General features: G+C 38.2%; 1 protein-coding gene across 1 annotated transcript in view; it reads right to left on the bottom strand.

Annotated features, from left to right (window-relative positions):
• trip4 (thyroid hormone receptor interactor 4) overlaps positions 1-19147 on the bottom strand; it is a 76455-nt gene extending 57308 nt beyond the window's left edge. The window contains exons 1-11 of the mRNA XM_077564752.1: positions 18934-19147; positions 17851-18032; positions 17526-17656; positions 17210-17428; positions 17053-17131; positions 16314-16419; positions 16008-16223; positions 15792-15918; positions 13487-13680; positions 13278-13402; positions 11512-11603 (exon numbers count right to left, since the gene is read on the bottom strand). Of these exons, the coding sequence (XP_077420878.1) occupies positions 11512-11603; positions 13278-13402; positions 13487-13680; positions 15792-15918; positions 16008-16223; positions 16314-16419; positions 17053-17131; positions 17210-17428; positions 17526-17656; positions 17851-18032; positions 18934-19013 (1551 nt within the window). The 5' untranslated portion in view covers positions 19014-19147. The remainder of the gene's footprint in view (positions 1-11511; positions 11604-13277; positions 13403-13486; positions 13681-15791; positions 15919-16007; positions 16224-16313; positions 16420-17052; positions 17132-17209; positions 17429-17525; positions 17657-17850; positions 18033-18933) is intronic.
• Between the last annotated feature and the right edge of the window lie 257 nt (positions 19148-19404).

The following is a 19404-nucleotide window of genomic DNA, read 5'->3' as shown; positions in this document are numbered from 1 at the left end:
AGATTTATATAGCACTTTTCTAGACACTCAAAGAAGCTTGACAATGGATGGATACATTATTCATGCACTCACACATTCACACTGTGGTGGCGGTAAGCTACTTAAGTAGCCACAGCTGCCCTGGGGCAGGCTGACGGAAGCGTGGCTGCCAGTGTGCGCCTACGACCCCTCCGACCACCACCACCAAACACCAGTGTGAGTACCACAAGTGCCTTGCCCAAGGACACAACGACACATGACTTGGGGAGAGCGGGGATTGAACAGCCGACCTTCTGTTTACTGAACGACCGTCTCTGCGCCCTGAGCCACGGCCGCCACAACGTAATGAGTAAATGTTTGGTGATTTCCCTAATAATAAATGTACGATCCATAACAGCTGACAGCTTTAAATATACCATTTAAGGGGAAAAAAATCAACCCAATTTTTTATGACCATTTCAGCTTTGTTGGTCGTTATAATGTACTTGGAGAACTAAGATTTTTTATGAGACGGCACTTGGTGTAAAATGTTTCACAACCATTGATGGAAATGATACACCGTATACAGCACATACTTTATGAGAATATATATCAACATAACACATGAAAATTCCTGTGGAAAAAAAATACTGCGATGTGCAATTCCGTACAATCAACTCCAAGAGTCTGAATGATTTATAGAGAAATGGCCCTAGGTGTAATTATAATGTGGAATGTTGAGCCCACATTCTGCTGGAAAGGTATTATAATCAAGTGTCTACGTTTTTGTTTGCATAACAATTCAGCTCTGGGAGAATTTTGGTTAAAAGCCAGCCACAGATTAGCCCTTCAGCTAGCACTAGTGCTGACAGGTGCAGTAAAGCCATGCGGTTTCGCAAAGAGATTCACACAGACTTTCTTGCACAGCTCACTTCTACTTTCCCAGCCATGTTTATGACTTCACCTCCTGCGGTGGCCCTCTGGCAAGAAGCAAACAAGACTGCCTGACAACAGTGTAAGCTTTTGAGTCTCAAAGAGGTAACTGTGGGAACTTTCGAGCAGAGAGTGTTCTCTCTTTCAGTTATTCAAGCATCTGTTTTCCAAGTGTTGAAATGATGACTAAATTATGAACAAAAGATTGTATCGCAAAACTACATAAAACCCAAATGCGCAGCAGGCACACTGGTTTCCTGTACTACACATACTTACACACAGCAGGGAAACAATTACAGTGTAAGCTTCCAAACCAAGACTTAAAAGGAGTAGAATCCAGGGAAATGAAGTCCTTAATAGATTTCAGTTTCCACCAAATCTTTTCTTTTTGGAAATCAGAGCCACAAGTCGAATAACTCTGAGTGTAGCACAGGTGCTGCCAGCAAAAAAAGCTCTCATGTAACAAAAAGTAACAAAGCTTTTCACAGCAGGCGTACCATTTCACAACATGGAAGTTGAGATGGACCGGGGACTTTATGAATATGCCAGTCTCTTAAGGGGGGATAGTTGCTTTGAAATTCAGTCGCATCCTTCCCATGTGTGTTCACTCAAACTGTGGAAATGTAACTTTGAAGGCAACCACGGGAGGAATTTAGAAGAAAGCTAATCCTTGATTTCTTTAAATCCTACTGAGGGCAAGTTTAAAGTTTCCATACAACCACAGGCTTAGTTCTATGCCTAGAGTTGGTCACCTGCTTTCAGGAAAAACAACTTCCACTTTTCTAAAAAGGTTTTGGTGCATAATTGGTGTGGTGTTTGTAGTATTGGCTCACAATTGTTATGGCCAGTCAAGTTCTTCCTCAAACTCAAAAAAAGCATGACTTTATGGATTTGTGTCTTTGCACTAGATTTACCGTTTTAATATTGTACCTCTCCAAGCAGCTGGCATAGATTAGTCATGACTTCCTAACTGACTAGTTTGTTTATATATATATACAGTATATATATATATATATATATATATATATATATATATACAGTATATATATATATATATACTGTATATATATATATATATATATATATATATATATATATATATATATATATATATATATATATATATATATATCACAGCACTACAAAGCACTCTACTTACGGTACAAGAAAATATCCACCAATTTTATATTACAGCCTTCAGGCACCTCAGATTTTCTCCTGAATTTCGATACGCAGGTGAATGAAAGCATATTTTAAGCATAGTTTCTTTACAAAGGGGAATGTTTTTCCAACTTGAAGAATGAGATACATTTCAGTCTTCATTCAGATCCCAATGTATTTACATTTAATACAATTATACCATTTTAAGTTGAAGGAGGTTAGACAAAAGATGCCCCTGTATAATATCATAGTTGAATGGATTTAAAATACATGGTAAATGGACTGCTTTTTTTAAATGGACTGCTTTTTTAACTCCACCATATTGTGCCCAAAGCACTTTACAATGTGCATATACACCCATTCACACACACATTCACACATCAGTGGTCAACTGCTGCCATGCAAGGCACTGCCAGGTCCACTGGGAGCAAATCGGGGTTCAGTGTCTTACTCAAGGACACTTCGACATAATCACCAAGGGGTGAGGATCAAACCCACAACCTCACGGATGGGAGACAACCACTCTACCACTGAGCCACACTGCCCCAAAATACGTGGGGAAAACATTCATAAAGCTCCATAATTAATATACACATCATAAATTCATCTGCCATGAACAAAGAAAATGTATGTTTTGCAGACAAAAAACGTGGTCATGATTTTAGAAATGTAGTAATGGCAGAGTGCAGTTAAAAGTAAAGTGCCAGTATTAATCAAGTAGTTATGCTGAATCGCATTATTGCTGCACACACCATCAGAATTTCAGTGGAAAGGGAATGATGTTGCATATAAATCAATATTCTCCTCCACAGACTGAGTCTGCAAAAGCATTTGATAGCATATTTGCCCACCGGAGCGTGGCAGGGGCTTCTGCCTGATATGGTTCAATACACTCCCCAAAATATGAGCAGGAACATCAGGAAATATTTGAATGAAGAAGTAAAAAAAAAAAAAAAACAGCTTTGCAAATGAATCAATAATTCATAGGACAGCTTTAAAAACAATTATACGTTCTCATTGAGAAAATGGATTTGCAGCATTATACGTATATTTGCTGCCATTGGGCAGAAACCTTGTACCTACAAAAAAAAAAAAAAACACTTTTCAGGAAAAAACACTATTTTTGGTGAGTGATTAACATTGCATTGCCAAAGAGAAGTCAATAATAATAATAATAATAATAATAATAATATTTTGCAAAAATAAGACGAGGGGACTGACCAATAGCAGAGATGGGTAAAAATAAAAAATGAAGAATAAAATTACCACATTTGGAGATAGCCCGGCAACAGTGATAGCTAGCTAGCTATAGCTAGAAAGCGTATTTATTCACAAGGGTAATTCACAGCTCTGGCAGTATCCACAATGAAAAGAATACAACAAGGTCATACAGGCATGAAGAGTTACTAGTAATGGTAAAAGTATCCATCCATCCATTATCTGAACCGCTTATCCCCGATATTTAAAAAAATAAAATCAACAAAGAATTGGTTCAATTGCCTTTACAAACTAAATCATTTAAATTATCTCTGCAACTTGGGTTACATTTTCATTTATGTAATCTTGTTTATTTTTATTATTATATACATATTTTTGAAATCACTACAGTTATTAAATGGTCAAACATTGAGATTATTCCAAAGTGGAGCACATTTTAAACAAAATATGTATGGAAGGCTGTGATGTCACGATATTTGATGTAGATATGTATCTGGCATGCAAAATCCCACAATATGTTGCTATAGGTTTGTCAAGTCATCCACCTGGGCTGTAATTTGTACTGTTTAGTTTGAATTCTAGTATATTTCGTGCCCTTTAATTAGGAAATGTTTGATCTAGATAAAAGTTCCAACATTTTGATGTATCAAGATTAGAGATTATAGCGTTCACTGGCGAAAACACATATAGCAATATTCAAAAGATATTTGAATGGAAGAAACTTATTGCCAAATAATCCCTGAGGAGCCATGATTTACACATTTGATGTAGTACTTGATATACTGCCATTGATTCGGTTGTTGTACAAACCTCAATTGCAATGAAGTTGGGAGGTTGTGTAAAACATAAAAAACATAATACAGTACAATGTTGTGCAAATACATTTCAACCTATATGCAATTGAATACACTACAAAGACAAGATGGTTAATGTTGAAACTGATGAACGTTATAGTTCTGCAGGTATTCTGCAACACACTCCAAAAAAGTTGGACGGGTAACTAAGGACAGTATAGTCATTCTGAAGGGAATGTCACATTTACATTACTGACAAGTTTATTCACATGTATGTTTGTAAAATGACAACAAAATGACAACAAGAAACTCATTGCAACATACCTTCTCAAACTGAGCCATACCTACCATATCAAAATCAATCGTTATCCCGCTGAATCAAATCGCTCCACTTTAAAATGAATCATCCTTGAATCGTATCACACCCCACACATCGAGATGCATTCCGAATCGGCTTTAACTGGAGAGATATATAACCCCAAACAAGAATGGTACAAATTGCCTAGTCTGAGTGGCCTTACATTAGTGTCTAGACACAATTCAATAATTATTTATATTCTGTCAAAGATTAATAATGCTATAAGAATAAGTAGCCTCCCTTGCAGCTTCCTTTTACAGTCTATTCCTAGGAGGATGTTGCTGAGTCAACATGTTCCAGCGACACTAAGAACAATCAGGTTTGTAATCTCTGACCCTGCAGTGCAAGAGACTGAGTTTCTAAATCGGAGTGCTCGGAGCTGCTGTGTTTGCTTTTGTGGTAAAATGGCTTAGACAGCTGAGGTGAAAACAAACTTGACACTTGGTATCACATTTGACTGGCAAAAAGCATAGCACTTTGGGGAAAAAGCAGACAAATGTTTAAATTAAAATCTGTATTTCCTGGTAACGCCATATGTTAGCATGGTTTCTTCTTGACTTTATGTAAGTATAAACTTGGAGGCTTCACCACACAAGATGCAAAACACGGCTATGGCCCGAAGAAAGGTCATTTGGAACCAGTGTAACAAACAACATACATGGACAGAGGAAAGACAGCTGTCAAACATATTGACTCTAAGCTTCATTGCAGCACAGCTTGAGAAATTTCAGACCGCATGTGGCAAGTTATTGACTTTGTCTTGGTATTTTATACACTGTGGTTATGCCAAATGGTAGTAGAAGTAGTCATCCACTTGTCTGTGTATAATTGATTGATGATTGTCAGTTGATAATATTTGTCTTACACATAACTGACATTGTATATTATCTTGCAGGCATTCTTCTTCATGCTCATGTTTACACTTTTACAGCAAACATCCAGACATAAACACCTTCAGAAAAGACATTCAGTCCCAAATAGCAGTATAATTGCTGTCTTTCCAGTCAAAACAAATATGAAGCTGTTGCATAAATTAGCTGTATCATTGCTCCACTGATCAGCACATAGAGAACGGAGCATGTTTTATAATTTAGGCGGACCAAAAATCTAAAGCTGTACATACAATGAAAAGGGCTTAGGCACAAATTAGCCCAACAGCAGAAACTGACGCTCAGTGAAGTGGACTGAGGACAGCAGTGAAATTCTAAACAGTGCAGCAGACCATTTTTGTCAGCCAGATGGTTCTATGTATTATTTATGCTGTCGGAAACCTGTGACTGAGGATTGCTTGGTTGTCATCCAGTGCCTGGGGACGATGGGCTGAATGCATTCTACACACAACTGCAGATTCGCATGATGTTTGACCTCTCTGCTATGGCAAACTGCCCAGTAAGGAGAAGGGAGGAATGTGAGGGGGGAGCATGTTAGTGTGCCACTGAGGTTGTGCAGACAGAGAGTGGGAGAAAGTGTGCATGTCTCTTGATAAAACATAAATTGAATCCTCCGCTAAAGGAAATTTACTCCATCGTCCTGGCCTGAAACCCATAGGGCTGGATACAAAATTTGGGAAATATGAAGACAGAAATGATTTACACAATGTTACAAAGAAAGAAGGGGAGTGAAAAAACAGCATTTACAGAGCAACTTTAGTTCCGTTGGATTGAATCCAACATCCTAAGAGTCTTCTTTGTGAGTGTGTGAGTGTGTGCGTGTTTCTGTGTGGCTTGCTGGAAGGAAGGCTTTCAGCATATAAATATCACATTACCACACAAGGAAACGCAGGCATCACATTGAGCTCCCAACCAGCCTAACAAGCAACGGAGCTCCACTCCAGAGGTCAGAGGGAGAGCTTGTACAAATGGAATTCAACAGAAAATATCACTTCTGTTGCTGATAAGTGGCTAGGCTTGCAGCTACTGTATGTGATGTGGTATGTAAGCCTAAGGTTTTACTGATGCAGCATACAGTGGGATAAAATATACATGTATGAAGATGTTTTAAAGCAAGCTACAGAAGTGTCACTTTAAAGAAAAAGTTCAATACAATTCTACAATAAAACATATCAACGAAGACTGTCACTATCCATTTTTCTGGAATTGATTATCCTATTGATTATTTCATCAAATAATTGGTCATCAGATGACGCTGCAACCACCGAAGAATGTACCCCACAAATTCTGACAACTTTGCATATCATTGCCAATAAGACACAAGTTTGCTAAAGTTGTTGTAAAGTAACATTACAGTCATTTTATTTTTAAATGTGTGGGGGAGAAAAAAATACCCAGCCAGTGAACGGTGCGTCGGCACTTGTGTGCACTCCGGAAAAAGGGCCTGCATGTCGGCAGGATTAGTTTTGAGATAGTGACAAAAATTGATCGTTAGGACAAAAATGTCGATTTTGAGACTTCTCCACAAGTAGCCTCCTTGAGGTCTCTAGTTTCATTTCTCAGCAGCACAAAAGTTAAAATTGTAATATTGTAGAAGTGTATGAAAATAAGCAATTATAAGAACTATTGCATCTAGACATCGTGTTGTTTTTAGTTGACTTTAGAGAGATAACCCGGTCGATGCTATTCAAATTAGCGGCGAGGAATAATGGCAGTGGCACAAAGTGTTAGCGGAAAGTAGTATCATGTGATCTCCGATTGGTATGGTGTGTGCGCCAGCGGGAGGACAGGACGCAGAAAACAAGGCAAGTGAATGTGTGTACGTGTAGCAGCTGCGCGCTAGTTTACAGGGATCAAACTTTTTAGTCTGCGACAAATTGTTTGCTGCTGAAATGCAAATAAAGCTCCAATTGAATAAACAATATGACGCCGGGTCCTTATTCTGTATTTATTTCATGACCGAGACAAGAGCTGCATTACCACCAACACAGACCCAAATCAATTGAGGTTGACAACACACGAAAAAGGTAACCAAAGTGACGCTTTATCTCCAGATTATTATGTCCAATAATTTGCAGAGAAGCACCGTAACGAAAACTTTATTTATCATAGAATAACAAACACTGTGTTACTATATGCTTGTGGTTATTCTCATTCATCCAGCTCATTTGTTTCTCAATCCTTACTGTAGAAAAAAGTGTTGAAAATGTGGACTGTAGCCAATGGTGAGTCTGAGTGATATTTTTAAACTGTGCTTTTTATTTTGGTCCTTGACTTAACATGAATATGCGTAGTTAGTGGTACTAACAAGTTTTGGGGACTGCTACCTTTCGTTAAAAAAAAAAAATTGTGTCTGTGTGTGCAATGTGCATTGTTTTGAATGCGACTGCAAACTAGAGATTTTATTTTTTAAATTGGTTTATTCTTTGAAGCATAAAAAAATAATATTTTTGTTTTATATTTAATTATTTGATTAACCAATTTAATTTATTCTAAAAAATATTCAATAGTGCCAACCCTACGATACTCTTTTCATGTCTCATAAAACCAAAATATGCCTGACTAACTCAGGGATGTGATTTGACCAAAGTGAAATTATCATTATAAAATTTAGCCGGGGGTCTGGGGGCCGCTGGCACCCAGCTAGGTCCAGCTCATGGGTTTTCCGTGTTTTTAAGTACTTTCAATGCACTCACATGACAAAGAAATAGACAAAACAACAGCATAAATTTTCAATGTATATTGAACTATCCCATATAAAATGGCAGTTTTAGTCAACTCAAAATCAGTCACATTCAAAAACATTGGACTGTCTTTGCTTTTAAAAACTATCACTGAGAATATCATCATATCTAACTAATGTGATTACTAAGTTAACACATAAATAATGTTGAAGAGTTCAAATTTCATGAACAAATAATTGTATCATGACCAAATGAAAAGTAACTCATATTAGAGCATACCACAAATGTATTTGTTATAGCAGAAGATGTTATCTGTCGGAGTCATGTGCATACACAATGAACTACAAAAAAAAAAAAAAAAAAAAAAAAATCTGATTTTTTTTTTGGGGGGGGAGATAAAAAAGCGGAATTCCGCGAATTAGCGGAAAAATCACATCCCTGCTAACTTTTGTTTTATCACAGTTAATTAGGCTTTATTTTAATGGTATTTAACATGCTATTAATGGATTTCCTTAAATTTCCCCATACACCATCTTTTTAGTGTCATGTAAAACACCGCTTTTGAAATGATAATTACATGTATTTTACGCATTAAAGAAATTCATGTTATGTTATTCATGACATGGCAATAAAGGAGAAATGTGACACAATCGGTCCTCACCATTTGGCAAACAGCAAGTAGTAACCCTATGTGTCAAATGCGTGCCAATCTGATACGAAAAAGCTCCTCCAGACACCTAAGGTTAATAAAATATTGTTATCCATAAAGTATTTGGCATGGTATTGTTACTAAACAATAAAACCTCCTGAATGAATACTTTTCTATCAAATGTCAACTTGAGGGAATTGGTAGTGCTATTTGATAGTGATATATTGTATGTTGCCATCGCCCATACAAAGACCATGTTGGCCTCTTGCCCTGTTAGACATTCAATATAATCAATTCAGAATTTAACAGTCACTGCATTTGCTCTTGGCATGCTTGTCCAGGAGATTAGAGCTCTTTGACTTGTATTCACTGAAACATGTAGCTCGCCATCTGGTGATACAGTCCTTGGAAACCGGTAAGAAATCAGATCCTTATTAGGAGCGTGGATTGATCCAATCAATTTTTTCACTGCAGGAGTCAGCAGAAAGTGCTATTTAGGCGCTGTATGGGGTGTGCGCTGTGCCTTTGCTTGTGCTGTGAATCATTTTGACGACCAAGAGTAAACTTAAATGTGTGTACACAATGTAAAAATACTGTGACATTTCTTTCATTGAGCAATTTTAAATACATTATTGCTGTTTCTTTTGTTTATACATCAGCTAAGCCTGGCCAAAGTACAAACCCAATCCATTTATCGCAGTACTCCTCCAAAAGCTCTCTCATTTTCGCTCTGTAAAATGCCTTATATCTTTTTACCAGACGGACCCTCTCCCCCTCTCCGATTTGGCTCTAGCAGTGGCAAGTCGGATGTACATATCCACTTACTGCTGAGAAAGCACAGGGAGATGGGGTGGAGAGACTGAGCACGGATCATAATGGCGAGCCAATTACCAGTTGTAAGGGGGGCAGGGGAGCTGGGCGGGCAGAGAGATTACTGGGAGAATGGATCAATACACTAGTCCGTTTCTAATGAGGGAAAGAATTGGACCAAGTGAGATCTGAGTTTGCCTGGGGTGTTTTTTCCTCTTCTTAAGTATGCCCTTCAGTTCTTTGTCAAACAGCGCTCAAACTGGAGGACAAATGCGGTTGTAGAGATGATATCATTGAAGTATTTACAGCATTTTAAGTATTTGGGGTTTTCGTATTGCTTCGTGCTAAGCTCATCTCTTCATATTCCACTTTCTCTACATGTCTCATATACAATTAGAAACAACTTTAGCAGAGCCTGAAGAATAATGGCTGTCAGTCCTCCATGACCCCCCTTTAACCGCCTACAGCTGCCAGAAATGGCCTGTAAATCTTACAATTCACCCTTTCCCTCCAGTCGAGCAGCACGGCTACGTGCTACTATGCATTACACTCACATGTCAACGCACATGAATGTGAGCAGACTATAAGTGCTGTGTTAACCAGCTAACAGTCTCTGGCTGGCCCACCCTCTTCAAAACAGCAAATGGAGAAACATGCCAACTGTTCAGAACCATCATTACACTTTTGGTACTGTTGTTCCTGTTTTTTTCTTCTCTCTCTACATCTGCCTTTCTTTTTTCAGTGGGGCCTTGTGTGGGGTGGGGGTGTTATTTATGGCTCCTGTGTGCAAATGGACACACACATGCGCATGCACACGCGCGCGTGCGCGCACGCACACACGCCCTTTCACGGGATGAAAGGGCAGTCACACAGCCTGCAAACATGATTTTACAGCCCTGGGTGGAATGAGTTGGTAGAGGAGAGAATGAGGCCAGAGTACAAAAGGGGAAAGCTCGGAAATAAACAGATACCAGTAGTTAAAATGTAAAGCATGTAGGAGCACCGATATTTTTTCCTCCCTCTCTACACTTGTGAAAATCAACCTAGGTAAAGATATGAGAGCATACGTGAGACACATGGAATGACTGTTATTCTCTCAACAGTGTAAGTATGATGACTTGATGTAAGGGTAGAATAAAGAATGCTATACAGTCCCTCTCCCTTGTGTGTTTGATGCAAAATCACAAATAAAATGATACCTCCTCAAACAGAGAAGTGTGAGTGTCCGATTAATCTATAATGTGGCCTGTTGAGCTGGGATCAGAGGTATTACAGCTGCTTATTGGAGTGACAAATGAGCTATTGACCTTGTAGGCATGTGATGACCTAATGGCGGAATGGGATCATATTTTCAGGAGTCCTCGATACACTTTGTCGCAGAATGGATTTTAATGAAGTGCCTGCCCATTGTGGAACCATAGCGAAAGCATGGACAACATAAGTGTCTAGTCAGTTGGTAAATGTATAACTACACTCAGCAGGTCTCATATGACTCACAAGATGAGATGAGACTTTGTTTTTGTCACTACTTGGCACACAACTCACTTTTGGCAATGAATTGCAGATGCACCACCATTTTGTCAACTGGTTTGATGAAGGATTAGACTTCATTGTCAGATGTATTTTCATGGCGTGTACTGCCTCTGGTGGAAAGTATTGTAAGCTATTAAGGAGCTACGGGAAAATAAGTGCAGCCTGACCTCTGCTGGTAGCAGAATAGCATTGCATCAAGTATACAAACTAATAATTGCTACTGCTTAGAATGGTATCCCAAGGTAATAGAACAACCTTAAAGAATTAAATTCCCCAAGATTGAAGTATGTGAATTAGTGAAATGAAATAGCTCGCCAAATATAGCATAATTTTACATGTATTTTAATGTAACTGCATCTATCTGGACTGATTAAACTAGATTGTAATGTCACAAATTGACAATGTTTATTCATTTGCCTATGGTTAACACTACTGCAACTTTTTCCCTTTGATTGCATTGATTTAATTCGTAATACAAAGAATAACAGAAAAACAATTATTTAAAGAAATATATTTCACTAACCTGCTCTCTAAACTGTTCCTGAGAAAGGCAATCATTGATGTTTACACAGCCCAGCAGGCAGCCAGTGGGATAGTCTGAAGGAAACCTGGGCTCTGCGCAGAGAAGAGAAGAAATACAGCACCAACGTTACATAAGGTCCAACCATGCTTTACAAGTTCATGTTAAGTCTTACCACTCATTCATATCTTGTTTTAAATCTGTATTTATTCATGTTTCTTGATTGTAATGTGGATAAAATGATACGACTACCTCCTGAAGTATTTTTGATATTATTCTGTTGCTGTTGTGTTTTTTTCCTCAGGAGTTTGCAATCATCCACTTGAGCTGTTTTCAGTCGTTTTGTAAACCTGTTTATGTTTTAATGGTGGCCACCAGTACTAAACGGTTGATTTTGGTAGTTTTTTATTCCAACTAACGAACACTTTTGTCACTTGCTTTTGAAAGCACCTTAGACATCAAATGTCAACCTGATACCGATCTTAGATATTTATACACATGGGAAAAAATTGTTGGCACACCTCTGTTGATGGAATAATAATAATAATAATACATTTAAATAATAAATAAAACGTATGAAAACTAATCAATGAAAATCTGACATTGCCTTTGAATTGTGGTTCAACAGAATTATTTTTCAAACAAACTAAAACCCAGATGTTTAATAGAATTTAGATCAGGGCTCATGGAATGCCACTTCAGAAAAGTCCATTATTTTGACCTTAGCCATTCTTAAGTGTTTTTTTATTTGCTGTCTTTTAGGTCATTATTCTGTTGCAAGACCCATGACCAAATGAGACCAAGCTTTCTGACAGTGGGCAAGACATTACTCGAGAATACCTTGATAGACTTGAGATTTCATTGTACCTTGCACTGATTCAAGACATTCCGATGTAGCAAGGCAGCCCCAGAACACAATAGAGCCTCATTTTTTTTCCACAGTAGGGACAGTGTTCTTTTCTTGGTATGTTTCATTTTTTTCAAATGTGACCAAAAAGTTGGGTGATTTGTCTCGTCTGCAGATGGGGCAGTCTTGGGTCTTGCTTAAAATTTTTCCATGCATGCTCTGCCTTGATGTAAATGTCTCGTAATGTTGTCGTTTCCGCCCATTAAAATGGGGGCGTCAAGATGGTGCTTCAATAAAAGTGTTAAAACTATCACAACTACTGTGCTAAATGCCGAATTAACCTCATCTTGATAAATCATGTGATCGATGTCTCCGCCCGCACGTCCCACGGCTGCCGCAGGACTGATCTGATTAAAGGAGGGGAGCATGTAAACGGCAGATTGGAATGGATCACGTCACATGTAAACAGGTGACCACAAATCTTCATTTGGAATGATTTCAATCGGAATAACTATAAAGTCTCCATGTAAACCCGGCTACTGAAATTAAATACATGTCATTTAAGTATAATGCCAAGACTTCTCTTGACTGTTATATTTCAAAAACATAGTGGTAGTGCACACCACATGGAGGCAGACTCAATAAAATCCTTCAAGACTTAACTTAATGTCAGGTAACAATTCTTGTTTGTACACCTATGGAAACACATCAGTTTACAAACATGTTCATATTAGATGTCTGTTTGCGCCATGGAATTGTGCAGGTATTTCTTTACATTTAAATAATAAACACATTTGGTCCCTTTCTTTTATATAAAAAGCTTTCCAAGCCTTTTGACCGCCTATGAGTAGTAAGGGCAGAAAAAACACCCCAAACCATTTTCCGTACAGGAATCACACACATTTTCTGCTTTACATTGCACCTTTTTTGTAGATGGAACGGTACATGGCCTCCACCTCAGCTGTCTCCTGAGGAGTGGGCTTCTTGGCTGCGGCAGCAATCCAAAGACGGCCGCGGTGGGATGTGTACCAAGTTCGGCCCTCAACTCTATACGAAAACATTTCCATGTCACCACTTTTTAATAATTCGATTTTTAGCAAGTGATCACTTGCACATTTTTAAACGTCATACCTCTTGATGCCTCTGACCAGTAGTGAGGCCCATGGTTGGTGCATGCTCAGACACCAGCCACCGTCACTCATCTCCTGCAGCTCTTTGTCTTGGAGACGCAACCTGGACCGCTCAACTCCTTTACTATCCTGTGTCAAACTTTGTCCTTTTTCCATGTTCCTTTTGTTGTTTTCCCTGCTGAAAACATCTACCCACTAAAAATATAAAAAGGACCAATGAACACGAGGTGTACAATTTGTATAAAAGAAGTTGTAAACAAGCCCATCAGGATAAACAAACATTCAGCAGTATCATCGGCCGTCACTATTCAGACTTTGTCTTAACTCCACAGACTGTCCAATTGACTACTGGAATAACTAAAGATCTCATTTGAAATAGTGAATACTAATAATTAGAGATGTTTGATGCTACTTTTTTTTCAGATCGATGCCAGTAACTCTTAAGTACTCATCGATACCGATACCAAATATCAATACTACAATTAGTTTTGATACATACAACACCCCCCCCCCCCCACCCCTAAAAAAAACAACAACAACAATGACAGATAATTTTAAAGAAAGACCTAGATATCCTAAATTTCTAATACAGCATTTCCTTGCATGAAATGAATGGCAATTTTCTGTTCTTCTAATTACTCATTGCTATTTCCTGATCATTAAATGGCCACAAGTAGGCTCACGATACGGGTATTGGCCGTAGTCACGAGTACCAATGCCTTGAAATAAGGTTGGGTATCGGCCCGATACTGATACCTAGTATTGGTACTCGCCCATCCCTACTAAAATTCATACCAAGCTTTCCTGTACCGTATGTTAAACATGGGAGTAAATTGTATCTACTGTGACAAATGAAGTCTGGTTAATTTGAGGAAGAAGAACGAAGATGAAAAACAGAGAAAGGCGAACTATATACAGTATCATTTCAGCGAAGTCCTGCATCTCTAATTCCTCCATTAGGATGCCTGAGAGGTTGCACCATCAAACCAGGATGTGAGCTTACTTGCTGTGGCCATACCATGTCATGATCACACTGATTTGTTCTGAGAATTGTTTAATCGTAGAAGGACACATGTAAAGATTTAAGGCATTCTATGAAACACATTAGTAAAATTGTATAATGGCGCAGCCAACTAAAAATGGAAGAATATGCAGGAAAAAGCATGTGCTACCTACTACAAGGAGGCATTAAACGAAAATGAAAATATAGATGAGACAAATGACAGAAATGAAAAGAACAGAAGAATTGTGACGCTATACAATTATCTCTATTAAGCTAAAACTGCATGGAGACATCTAGTAGTACTTTTTACCAATATTGCTGTAGGAGCTTTAGTGATGTCTCTTTTACTCTTTTACTGCCACATGTTATCCAAAAAACAACCCCGACAGTGCCAGTCAATTTCAAGCATTTTAACTCATCTTTCAGGGCAAACAGAACATTGTGTGCTGTGACTGCATAAACATGGTGGGTACCACATGAAAGATCGCGTTCCATTCTTCCATTAGAAAAAAAGTATATTTCTTCCTTATTCAGTTCTTTAGTAATCACTATTTGAAAATAGGTAATTTGAGTGACATTAAGCGAAAATTGAAAAGTTAAGGAGAAAAGAAGCTTTTTTTTGAAAAGATACATTTTCTGCACAACAGTGACTTTGACACTAATATTTTTTGTTAAGTGACGCTCTGAGAATTAGATTTAACGTGACAAAGGCTTTGATCATTCACGTCATCCTTGAAAACGTTTTATTTCATCAGATTCGTCATGTTTCATAGTAATTCCATACTACCGGGAGCTCATTGAAAAGAGATACAATGCTGCCATCTCCTGGCCATAGTTAGTGGGTGCTTGTGATTTCACAAGCACATTGTCTAGGCAGCGCTGCGCAACAAGTTCCACTGCCCATTGAGAAAAACGTAGTAAACGTTAGTTAACGTTTTTGGCGGCATTCATTTGGATTTTAGTATACGTCATTAAACGTTTTTGGCGGTAAAAGAGTTAAGAATGGTCTTGTTTCATACACACGTGTAGAATAATAGTGATCATCAAGTAAATGGAATGCACAGGAAAATATTTTGATTGGTTGATTCGCCGCAAATAATTACTGTCCACCATTTTCTATTACATTTTATAAGTGATCAATGATATTATGTCACTATTAGGAGTTCATTTAAGGAAGTGTGGCTAATGTCTTGACCTACTGTATGTCTTTTTTCTAACACAAGAAAGGCAGACTTCTTTTGAGGAAGGGGAAAGAAGGAAAGATGTGAACAGAGTTGAGGTATGTATGTAAAAAGTGACCTACTTCTGGTGCACTCTGCCTTATGTTGGGGTTGACCAGCTCTCTGAGGTTCTGTCGTCCACCCTGTCTTTTATACACTGGGGATTTTTCCGCAGAATCAATGTTCATCGCCTGGAGGGTCTTATCTAATCTGCATGGTTAAAATATTCAACAATGGGGAAATTTTAAAGCATCAGAATCAGAATCATGGCTGAAATTAAGCCACCGCATCTAGCTCACCTGGCGTAGTACTCGTCTAGGTTGTTTCCCTCATCAAGGACTTGCCTACCAGCAAAGTCCAAGGTGATTTTCCGATCTTTACGAGATGCATGACGCAGCTCCCGCAGCTCCTCTTCTTTTTTCCTCAGTTTGTCACGCTCAGCAGTTGACAACCACTGGTTAGATTCAGTGGCAAAGTAATCAGACTCGTCATCAAGTACCTGAGTTCTCTTGACACTGCACACAAAATAGCAAATTACAAAGTCTTATAACATGTTTTTGCGATTTTGGTTGGATTGATTACAATAGAGTTGGCAATAGGGATACCTTGTTCGGTCATATTCCAACAGCTTGTCTTTGTGCTTGACAGCCTTCTCTAAGCCAGCCTTCATCTTTGTTTCTTGATGTGCCAGGTAATCTCTTTCACCGCAATCTGTTGCAAATAAATATATCAATGAATAATGTACAATACACTATATGTAGCCCAACAATATATAATCTGCACCCAATGATTTCACACTTTCAAAACTGCTGATCTAAATGGCAAAACAGCACAACACAGAACAGAAAATACTTCTTGTGCCACAACAAAAATAAGGTCCAGAATCTTAAGATAGTTTTCTTGCAGCAAGAAAGTTCTTCACACTGCTTCCTCCCAACGTTGTGCCATTTATTCATTAACTCAAAACTCATGTGCAAAGGGGGCTAAATTGCCTTTTATAACAGCCAGGTCAATCGCCTTTAATTTAAAGGCCGCATTGAAGGCATCACGTCCGTTGTTTGGCATATTGAGGGTGCGCATTTGAACAGATCGAAAAACTGTTTGCGTGTGCAGAATGTATTTCAAAATGTCAATAGTCGATATTTCAAGGTAGAGCTCAATAAAACATTCATTAACATTAAGTGTGATTCTGGTGTGTTGAAGATAAGCTAAAAATAGTCGAGGACATGGTGCTCGTGGGATCGGGAAAATCCACAAATCAGACATTTTAGTTTGAACCACAGAAGTTAAAGATGGTGAAACAGTAGTTCATGCCATACAGTAATGCGAACCACCATTTCTCACCTCCCATCAGCTTCTTTCTTAGTTTCTGGCTTTTGTTTGAGTCTCTTTGCAGAATCTCCTGTTCCTCTTTGGTGCAGACCTGAAATGGTAAAGATAAAAGGTCAAGTTTGGCTTTAGATTAGAATAATAGTGGAGGACAAACAACAAATTCTTGTACCAGACTACCACAGAAGAGACAAGGTCCGGATCCCTCTTGCTCGCATACAATGCGACCACAGCTGATGCAGTTGTTGATGAGTCTGTGCTTCTGAGCAAGGCACTCACAGCTGTGTCGGCCGGGTAGTACAATCGTCAACTTGTCCTGGCCTTCTTTACCATAAAGGTTTGTGAATTTATTTTTCTTCTTTGTTGAAGAAGTACTGTTGCTTTCCTGAACCTGTGATGGAGAGAATAGAAGCTATAATAATACAATACTAAGTCACTAATGTGTGGTATATAGCACATGATAAACTTTCAAGCCTATGTGTACTGACCCTCATCAGATCCATGGGGGTTTTGACTACCTCAGGCTCAGGGTCCATTTGACTCACAGTCAACACCTCTTGTTTGTTGCGACCCTTACGTTTGGACTTCTTCTGGGAATCTTTGATAATATCTTGGGAGTCTAATTTAGAAAAGTCATGCTGTAAATTAGGGCTGGGCTGATTAAATCGGTGCATTATACTTTTTTAACATTGGTAATAATTTACTACACAGAAAACTACTTCAAAACATTGAGTCCTTCATTATGTATGATGTGTATCAGTTAAACACAGTCATTCGATTGTTCTGTCGATCAATAGCTCTTAATATAACCACCTGTTGCAGACATTGACTCTGTGAGGAGGAAAAGACCAGCCATATCCCCGGCCTGTCTTTGAGTCTTCTTCCATCTGCGGAGGAACTCTTCAATGAACTGTCCTTTCCTCCCATCCGTGCCCTGGAGAAGGTCGCCCACATACTCCTCAATCTCTTCAGGTTTTTCAATGGATATAATGTATCTAAATAACAGAATGGCATATGTTCAAACAGTAACAAATTACAGTCATATTTTAAATGTGTCCGTCCATCCCTTTTGTCAGAAAGCTTGCATTTAATGCCTGGAAATCATATTTCTGCCATCAACGATGGTGTGGCAATATTCTATTATTTTAGAACTGCACACAGTGAGTTTTACGCATACAATTTTAAACCTTCAGCCGATAACAACATTCGATAATTCTATCAACATTTTATATACAGGTAAATAAAATAAAATACATATAAAAACAGATTTTCCATATTGAAGAAAATTCAACTTTGTATAAATGAGAGATGAATTAACATAAAATTAAACATATTTTTCCTGGTCACTTATATAACTTTTTTTTTTAGGCAATCCCTTTAATATTACATTGAACCTGTAACGAATAGCCTACAAAAAATAACAGGACAGAAAATACAACGATCTATACAAATTAATGAGTGATTTCCTCAATTAATCCTTAAATTTAAATAACAAATAAACATCAATCAATCAATGATGTAATATGAAATCCATCCATTTTCAGTAAACCACCAACCTGGCATAGTCCTTCTATCTTTTAACAAAACTAACTATTTATAAAGTGAGTTTAACTCAATGAAGTAGAAAAAGGTGCATTCCCTGTCGTAGGCTACAGTAGAAGAAAATACGCTAGCTCGTAAACTCGTAAACTTGCTTGCTAACAAATTTAACGACAAGCTTCCATAACAGTAACGTTGACAAAATAAGTACCAATCAATACATATTGTGTCGAAACCGTCAAACTATTACATAGGTTTTATTTATTCACTTTACTCTGCCAAGGCAGCTTGACAAACGTAGGTCAGTTTTCGCTTTAGGACAAGCAGCGCATCATCTAAAAGCTTGCTTATACATACTTGACGATATCTTCAGACGCTTCCAGACCAAATTTGTGCTGTAACTGCTCCAAACACCATTGCAACAAATCGTCTGCCATTTTACCACGCCAAGTCTTACAGGTCAATGATAGCTTGTCAAACAAATTCGAAGCATGGATTTGTTTCCAACCGGTCGAATTACAGAAGGGCACACAACATGTACGGTGCTGTATGGAATGTCTTCCTGAGAGAAAAAAAAATGCACGACTGAATGGAAGTTCCACACAACGCCAGACTTAAGTGAGCGTATTAGTCTTAAAATTCTGAGAAGAGACATCGCGTCACTACAGTTTATTTGTTGGACAACACTTCAGTGACATTTAACAGCACAAGAAGACTTGATTTAAATCATCACCAAAATTTTTGAAAGTGAGACTTCTACTGATTAGTGCGAAGGGCTACCAATTTGATCGACACTTCTGAGACAACAAGTTTTTAATATGTAATATA

The sequence above is a fragment of the Vanacampus margaritifer genome, chromosome 4 (genome assembly GCF_051991255.1).
Source record: "Vanacampus margaritifer isolate UIUO_Vmar chromosome 4, RoL_Vmar_1.0, whole genome shotgun sequence".
NCBI classification, from domain to species: domain Eukaryota; kingdom Metazoa; phylum Chordata; class Actinopteri; order Syngnathiformes; family Syngnathidae; genus Vanacampus; species Vanacampus margaritifer.
Note: the sequence above shows the minus strand (reverse complement) of the source record. Positions and strands in the feature narration are given on the sequence as shown.